The sequence below is a fragment of the Vollenhovia emeryi genome, unplaced genomic scaffold (assembly GCF_000949405.1).
Source record: "Vollenhovia emeryi isolate VEMERY1.0 unplaced genomic scaffold, V.emery_V1.0 DF939183.1, whole genome shotgun sequence".
NCBI lineage: Eukaryota > Metazoa > Arthropoda > Insecta > Hymenoptera > Formicidae > Vollenhovia > Vollenhovia emeryi.
The window spans coordinates 616,001-625,067 of NW_011967183.1; the positions used below are offsets into that span (position 1 = coordinate 616,001).

At 37.4% G+C, this 9,067-nt stretch overlaps 2 protein-coding genes across 5 annotated transcripts in view; one reads left to right on the top strand and one right to left on the bottom strand.

Moving 5' to 3' along the window:
• The window catches only part of LOC105562805 (protein-tyrosine sulfotransferase), a 92,658-nt gene extending 86,931 nt beyond the window's left edge, over positions 1-5,727 (top strand). For all 4 annotated transcript variants that reach the window (XM_012013886.1, XM_012013885.1, XM_012013884.1 and 1 more), the window contains 5 exons: positions 655-763; positions 1,291-1,485; positions 1,829-2,082; positions 2,492-2,689; positions 3,178-5,727. In XM_012013886.1, coding sequence (XP_011869276.1) covers positions 655-763; positions 1,291-1,485; positions 1,829-2,082; positions 2,492-2,689; positions 3,178-3,292 — 871 coding nt within the window. In that variant the 3' untranslated portion in view covers positions 3,293-5,727. The remainder of the gene's footprint in view (positions 1-654; positions 764-1,290; positions 1,486-1,828; positions 2,083-2,491; positions 2,690-3,177) is intronic.
• A 289-nt stretch (positions 5,728-6,016) lies between these two features.
• On the bottom strand, positions 6,017-8,821 carry LOC105562807 (methyltransferase-like protein). Its single transcript, XM_012013888.1, has 6 exons — positions 8,668-8,821; positions 7,892-8,044; positions 7,451-7,765; positions 7,233-7,346; positions 6,694-6,866; positions 6,017-6,451 (listed from the first exon to the last, which is right to left on the bottom strand). The coding sequence occupies exons 1-6, from the start codon at positions 8,775-8,777 to the stop codon at positions 6,297-6,299; spliced, it is 1,020 nt and encodes a 339-aa protein (XP_011869278.1). The 5' UTR covers positions 8,778-8,821; the 3' UTR covers positions 6,017-6,296.
• Positions 8,822-9,067: the final 246 nt, after the last annotated feature.

Below are 9,067 nucleotides of genomic sequence, written 5' to 3' on the forward strand. Positions count from 1 at the left end.
TATCCAAAATCCCAAGAATTCAAATTCTGAGAATTTCAAATTTCAAATCGCTAAAATCGAGAATCTCGAAAACTGGCAAAGTATCAGGAGAACATGATCAGCGAAGAGGTGGCACTATCTAAATTTCCAAGAATTTTTCACAATTTCCAAGAATTGGAATCCCGAGAATTTCAAACTTTAAATCGCGAAAATCGAGAATCTCGAAAATTGGCAAAGTATCAGGAAAACATGATCAGCGAAGAGGTGGCACTATCTAAATTTCGAAGAATTTTCTCAATTTTCAACAATTTTCTGTATTTCTAAAAATTTCCACAAATATTTCGAAAAAATCGACAGAGTATTAGGAGACCATGATTAATAAAGAAGTCGCACTATCTTTTTATCTTTCAACGCTGCAAAAGGCAGCAATTTATTTAAAAAATTTATATTCATATTATGTAACAGCATCATTCGCATTGCAAAATGAATTTTGTAATTACCTAGATACATTTTTGACATGTATAATCATAATGTATTAAAATACATGCGTGTATCGAAATATACGATATAAAATTATATAATTTTATCCTGAAACTTGATGCGAATCATAAATCGTTTAGAGTGATTTTAAAATGTGAGTCACTTTGGATCGAATATTTGCGAATTTTGTTTAAGGTGCGGGCAAGAGACCAGAGTTATACCGCGGATTCTCCAGATGAAGATGCACTGGTCCAAGTCCGAGAAGGAAAACGTACGGCTCACCGAGGCGGGGATCTCGAAAGAGGTATGTCTACGTTCTGAAAAGCGCGGAAGAGGATATATTTCAGCACGGGGACAGATCTGAATAATTTAAGTATCATCCAATGGAAAAATTCGCAGTGGGAAAAAGTTTTCAGCGTTTTTGCCTATTTTATTGAGAGCGGTACACCTCGCTCGCACGCTTGGAAAACGCGAGGAGTACTCCGTAAAACTTGTCACAGCATATTTATTTGGACGCTTGCTCGGTATTTAAATGCCTTCCCTCTACAATTAAATGAAGGCTTTAAAAATTTGTGCCCGCGTAGTATGAATAATTATATCACTGCGACGTGAGATTATAAAGTTTGCCGTGTAAATCGTAAGCTGGTCGTGTTAGTCTAAAAGCTCATGTAAGAGGCTGACGGTAACTTCTCCGAACTCTTATCTCTCATGAATAATTAAAATTAAAATTTACGCGTACGAAACTTGGGAGATGCGTTTTACAACGCGGTCGCGAAACGGTGGGGGATTCTTCGAGGCTTGTAGTAACGAGACTGTGCTATTTTTCTTCAGGTGATAGACAGCGCGATAGCGGCGTTCTGCTTGGAAATAATAGCGCGACACGCCGAGCCCGCGCCGAGGTTGTGCAACAAGGATCCACTCACCCTGAAGATGGGCTCGTACATCCTCGAGCTCTTCCCGAACGCAAAATTTATATTCATGGTGCGCGACGGACGCGCGACGGTGCATTCCATCATATCCAGGAAGGTAAAAAAGCCCAGCGTAACGTTTCGTTCTTTTTTTTTTTCAAAAATGTATTCATTTATTCGCGACGTTACGTCGTTCCTCTATCGCGTCATATTTAAAATGAAATTATTGATTATACAAATTAATTTTTTTTTATCTCGAAACTTCTCTTACTATTAATCACTTTATGCAATTGTTCTAAATTTTAATATTATCAATATTAATGATCCGCACGTGGCGCCGCGGATATCCTATATGTTTCTTCGTTTCTTTTTTGTTCTGAATCTATAATGCAAGGTTTCAACACAATACGTATATAATAATACAATACAATTCTCCAAGTGACCGTCTTCTCTCTTCACAGGTCACCATAACGGGATTCGACTTATCGTCTTACCGGCAGTCTCTCATCAGGTGGAATCACGCAATTTCCGTAATGTACGGCCAATGCAAGGAACTGGGACCTGAGAGATGTCTGATGGTCCCTTACGAGCAGCTGGTGCTGCATCCGCGCCAATGGATGAAGAAGATATTAAACTATCTGGACGTGCCGTGGAACGAGTCCGTCATGCATCACGAGGAATTCATTAACAAACCCGGCGGAGTGCCTCTGAGCAAGTAAGCGAGAAGAGCGGAGGAAGTAGAAGCGCATTTAGATCTAACAGTATTCCAGAACTCGAGCGAGACGCACCCGACGCATGTTACACACGTTGAAATAATGCGTTATGACAGGATAATGTTGTTAATCCTGAAACGACGTAATAATGCGATAATATAATGCCTCTTGCATTAATAATGCGAAAATGATGTGGCAATGTAATAAAATAATCCTTCGCATTATTAATCCCAGAGTTACGTTGTGATGTGACGAATCAATTTTTCGCGTTGTCAGCGTTAGAGTAATATTTGCAATACGGTAGAGTGACGTTTGGCTAAAATGATATGTGTGTAACGAGATTAATAGATGCGTATACAAACTGACGGTTCGCGTCATGTTATTAACATTAAAATCACGTTCGACGTGCAGGGTCGAGAGGTCGTCGGACCAAATCATAAAGCCTGTAAATCTGGCGGCGCTGACCAAATGGGTCGGTAACATTCCCGAGGACGTGGTGAGAGAGATGGCGGACATCGCGCCGATGCTCTCCGTGCTCGGCTACGATCCTTATGCGAATCCGCCCGTTTATGGCGCACCGGACAGTTTAGTTAGCGACAACACCAGACGGTACGTGCCCATTTGTTACGCTACATGGCTGTCACAGTTGTTACATATAGTATTGCTCACCACGAGTGATGTATATTCAAACGATGTACAGTAAACCAGAATTACATCGAAATAGGACGAAATTATTTTAGCATATTCCAAAACGTGCAAAATATCACGGTCGAGCTTTCAAACTTGATTAATCAAGGATTTTTTAATATTTATTAGCGCTCGCATTAAAAAAATATCAATTAGTGATCGCTTACTTGGATATTCTAAATTCTTTAATATTGGTATTAAAATATTTTCTACAAGAGTAAAAGTACCGTCTGACGGTACGTTATAAAGTTTTGTAAACGTATGCGATTTCTGATGGAGAAAAGGGCCAATTGCAGCCTAAGCGTAGTTATAAAAATCATATTTTACGCTCTAAACAAAGGTGAGCTTTTTATTCCTACCGTTATTTAGTAGCAGAGTTGTTCGATTCATGTATAATTTCTGCCTTTCAGGGTGCTGGCCGGCGAAAAACTGTGGGAGGAAAAGGCGCGGGCGTACCACCTATCGCATAGGCCGATCGAGAACAGCAACGAGGAAGCTGCCTCCAGCACAGCTCCAATCGCGTGACCCCGCGTGATTCTCATAGGCGCGAGCGACACGTAACCGACTACCATCCTAAGTCTTATCGATTTAGGATTTCCGTATATGCGGAGACCACTCCCTTGTACTTTCAAAGTAAACTCGGTCTCACACGACGGCGAGTCGTGTCGTGAATTAATCGCCCTTGTCGTATTTTCTCAGTCTCCTCCGTTATCGCAGCCCGACGACGATAGATTAATCGATTATTCCGACGCTTATTTATGCGCATCAGGATCTTCACGAAACCAGATGACGTAATATACTAGGCCGTGACTAGAAAATAGGGTGCATCAGAAATAAGCGGCCAAACTTCGAGAGACGTGCTACTGCTCCAGTATTATTTGACACGCGTCATCGATGTCGAGCGTTTCATCTGCGATACACGGTCTCTAGAATGAAAAGAAGAGGAAGGTTCATTCTGAGATTAAACTTCTATGAACTTTCTCGGCGTTCTCGCAATAGTCTACCGCACAGACGGTAACTGTAGGAGCGAAGTATCTACAACTCAAAGAGAGAGGAAAAGAAACGTTTCTACATATATAACCGTACTTTTTCTTTCCGCAGGACAAGTAAAATAAATTCCGAATGTTTGCTCGTTTATTTCTGAAATATTCTGTGGGCGTGTTCCCACTTCCTCTCGATACTACTTCACAGTATTCCCAATAGTTTCGAGCAGTCTAAAAAAAAGTGTGAATGGTTGCAGTTAGAAAAGAATAACTGCTATGTTATTACGAAGGATACTGAGGTTCCATTTCATTCAGTAATAGCGTCCAGTACTGGCAGTAGTACTGAAAGAAAGTGAGAACATACCCTGTATATTACCGCGATAACTATATAATAGTCATAGTAATATTTTTAATAGTAAAACATCAATTTAAACGTTTGGTGCAAGAACGATGCAAAGTCTTATTTTATATATTTTATATCAAAAATGAATTTTACAGTGGAACTTATTGCTGTAAACTCATTGTTAAATTGATCTTTTTATTTTTTTATAATGCTGTTTACAAATTTGTTAGGTTTAAATTGAAAAGTGGGGAAAAAATTCAAAAGAGAACTTTTTATTGTCACCGAGTGACAATTTTTTTATCCATAAACAGCCGGCATTGCAAATATCGTTGCGAGATATACTCCAAATTGACGGTACCATAATTGTCTACTACCTATGGTCACCGAGAACAATAACGAGTGAGTTGCGATTAAACTTCGAACATTGTGTGTTATGGTGGATCGGACCTTATAATAGAAGTTATCATTTCAGCAAGTTGAATTCTATAGCGATAGAAAAATACAAAGAACGACCTTTTCCAATTGTCACATGGTCACGTCAAATGTTGTATTACGTAGTATATGGGAATCATTTTCGTGTACTCGTAGAGAGCTAAGTTTTACGAAATCGGGTTCGGCCTTCTCTTATTAAACGACATCGACCAACAACGGCCAGTGATTTTAAAGAGAAGCATTTAGAGTATTTAAAAGAGAAGAAAGAGAAACTGCAGATGCGCAAAGGACGAGGGGTATGAAAACTTTTCTCTTTTCTTCCCCTCGTGAATCTCCGGTTGGTCGGTTTAGGAGGATATAATCCAGCGCGAAGTTCTAGAAGCATTCAATGTTAAATGCGGTTATTCGATACATGGGGCAAAATAATGCAAAAACAAGTTAGCCAAAGTAATTTTGAATAAATTAAATCTAAAAACCTGAGTTTTATGTTGCTGACACAGCAGTGTGCGCTAAGTGCACACAAGTTAAATTTATTCTTTTTGTTTAATATTCTAGGTAAACTCATTCATGCATAACGCCACCCAATTAACATATAACATGACTACAAAGTTCGCGTACTGGCGTTTTTATCCTCCGTACCTCTACCGTATCATTTTCGTACCACTTATTATAACGAATTCGCGTAAAATAAAATTTTTCATGTTCGCCATATTTTTTAGATAGTATAGTTTATCCATGGCGTTTTTTAAGTAGACCATTTTCGGTCAATATCTATTTAAAAAAAAATTGCAAATATATTTCTGATATAATATTAGAAATTAATATTGGATTGGTGCCAAATCTTGGTCATCAAATAAAGTTAAAACTTCAGTTAAAAAATTTTATTTCCATTAATTGAGAAGCGTTTCGTAAAATTGAAGATGTTATTGTCTTTCAAACAATTCAATATTCTTCAATCTTTCGTTAAAACAGTTTAATAAAAAGATGACAAAGCTTTCGAACCAATCTGATATTTATGTAAGTGTAAATAGTATCCGTGAGCTCAACCGTGAGTTGATTGCGGCACATTTTTGTTGTTCATGGATTCTGATGGTTATATTATAATTTCAGACGACGCCGTTATGATTGCAAGCGGCAACAGACATGCATAGGTTTGTCAAAATCTTATTGTCGAATTGTGCAATTAAATTATTTTAATATTACACTGTTCTGTTGTATCCAATCCACGTTCCTCATCTCACCTCTAATTGGCGAGAAAAGGAGCCTATAATTTATCTCAATATTACATTTATTTCATAAAGTTAGCTAATATAAATAAAATATTTTCAATCGTTATTTCGATTATTAACTTAATATAGAAAAAATTGAATTTCTTTTAAATCGAAAGCTAGTAAACATTAATTAATCTTATTAAAAAATGTAATATACTTTGAGAAAAATTTCTAAGATGTTTGACTTCTTTTGAGAATTAACAATAACAACGATTATCTATTGATATCTTAGCATAATTCTGCATATATTGAGTTTTTTATTTATTTGCACTGATTCAAATAATGTTATAAATGGTCTAAAGTAATTACATTATTTAAATATTGTATAACGATAAGTTAATTTGTTAAATGTGAGAAATTCTTTAAAAAAAGTTAATTTTTAATGTACATGGAACAAACATCTAAGAGCTCGAGGACAATATGTAAAAATATATTTCTATGCAATTATTCTATAATTTTCGCTTTTTTTCGTCTTTTTAGCCGAAATGTAATAATGATATTCACGTTAGATGGTTCGTCAATGGCTTCCGATATTTTGCCTGCACCCACACTCTATACATTCTCAACTGTTTACCTCTGTTAACTTGGAGCCTTCTATCTACAAAGTTTTGTTCTTCGATGAAGCCGTTACTGGTAAATAGCTTTTTAACATCCTCTAGAACAATCAATATTTTAATTCAATGAATATCAAAGAAATAATTTGGCAATGATTTTCAGTAAAACAACAAATTTCAATTAATGGTTCAATAGTATACAGTAATTGTAATTTGATAATAGTAATATACTGTATAAGGAAACAATGTTTGCTCATACAGCAGTAAAAGCGATATTCAGATTACAATATTAATTCTACAGTATTAAAATCTGTATATTAACATTTCTAGGAAGTTTACATACCTTGCGAAAAAAAGTATACTTTGGTGCCGTCTTTATGTACGTAGAAATTCTCGCCGATACAGCTACCTAGCCTAAATCTTAATTGTGCTAAATCGTGTCTGCCATAATCACGAAATAAAACTATTCCACCTGGTTTTAGATACCTATATATTTGTCGCAGAACATGTTGCATCCTATAGAATACCAAGAAATGTATCAACTTTCTTCACTATGCCTTTTCTCTCGAATAACTTTTTGATTTGCAAATTAATAAAATTTGTATGGCTCAATTGTGATAAATACAAATTTGAAAGAATAAAGGACCAAGAGCCGTGACAGGGTGTTAGTGTCCAAATATTTCATTCTAAATTTATTGCGAAAAAATATCACCTCCCCCTGGCTGAGGTGATATTTTTTTCGCAATAAATTTTTGATTTGCTATATTTAAAATTTTCACGTATATATTACTAATGTTTATACAATTCATGCAATTTTTATAATATAAAATTTATTTAAATGCACACGGGTATGATACTAATAATCAGTAATATAAAACTTACTTGTCGGGATGAATGGCAGACAATACGAATATAAGTACGATGATGTCCAGACTTTCAGGCTCGAAAGGAGTCATCCACGTTTCCTGAGTTACATCCAGGACAAATGCTTTACACCTATAAAACGGACAATTGTATGTATAAATTATATAACGTTTTGGATAATTTATATCCGCATTAACCATGTAAATTTATTTGAACAAGTTCTTAGGACATTTTACCTGTCTACATCATAAGCAGGGTTTTGTTGTAATATATCGATGGCTTTTGCCGAAAAATCACAACCGTATACAAATAACTTTGGATCTGTATTATACATGAGTATAGGAAACACGGTGTTTCCCACACCACATCCTATCTCCAATATTCTACAATTGTCTTTACATGGTAAATCGAGAATTTTTATGTGTCTGTCTCCATAGCTTTCATCTTCGTCCGTAAGTGCAGCTCTCATGGGTCTTAACGTGTCCCGTTTCACGGTATTGGGCGCTAATTCCGGAAACTCGATCAGTAACCAATGCCTGTCCTTAAAAAACCTGAAATAGTAACCGAATTAAAAATTTATTGCACTAATTCATCGAATAAATGATATTCGATTTTGATGAACTAATATTCCAAGTAATTCAACAGAGAAAATAGTTTTTCTTAGATCGCACATATACCTGTTATTGTGTATCCCATAAAACTTGTCCCAATATTTATCCGCTTCAGTCTCATATTGAGCAAGTTGCTCGGGTAGCTTCGTAATAGTGGAATTCTCGTTCACCTTCTGTTGCGCCAACTTCTCTTGCTCCTCATCCCACGTGACATTATCCCTTTTAGAATAGCAAATATTCAATAATAGATACATTGAATGAAAACAAACTCGACGCTTTACGTTTTCGTTTTCGTTACAAATATCAAATACAACAGAATGTATTAGCAACTCTATAAAACAGATAGTACAATTATGTAATAAAAGGAAAAAAGATTTTAATATACTAAATTGTAATATAATATTTACCAAAATAAATTTTAATTAACGAGAAAAATGTAAAAATTATCAAGAGTTTGCTAAATCCTGTTGCCCTGGCATTTAAAACAGATGCATGCTCTGCGGGAAACGAGGAAAGCAAAAATAAATCACAAAACGCGTCAAAGCGACGTCGCGAAAGTGGAGTAAACTCCAGAGCGTCCCAGTTTCTAGGTTAGGGCACGCCTGTACAACAAATATACGTCGATCAAACATGAATCGTCGATTTTTCAGACAGAATAAAACAATATACAAATTCAAGCGAGAAATGAAAAGAATCAATCGCGATAAACGTCGCGGGTTAATGCACGCGCGTTTTCTCCGACTCCGCAGCGCTTCTTTTAGGTTATGCCGGACACGCGTGCGATCGAACGTCGGAGCGACGTCGCACGCGCGGCCGCATACGCGCGTGGAGCTGCGACGTACCACGCATTGTGCTGGAAGACGTTCCCGTCGTGGGGCAAATTCCGCGTGCCGAACCGCGGCCTGTCCACGTCCCGGTCGTCGCTGTCCACGCTCGCAGCCACCTCGGCCATGTTCGAGAGCGCGCCGACGAAATGGCGCGGTCGCGCGCCGCTTCGGCGCGAGACTCGTCGCGATTCCGACGTCGCCAGACACGCCGGAGGACAGGACGAGCGTCCGTCGTTTGCGAGCCAGTCGCAGGAAGACCCTCGCGTGCCGATGCAAAATGTCCTCAGGGGGTCAATTCTGTATCTTATCTATAGTGAAAATGCTAAAAGCGAGTAGCTCTGTTTCTTTCTAATCTTCCCCTTAGATATTAGGTGATTGTTTCGTGCATACACCAAAGTGTACCAGAGTGTACACT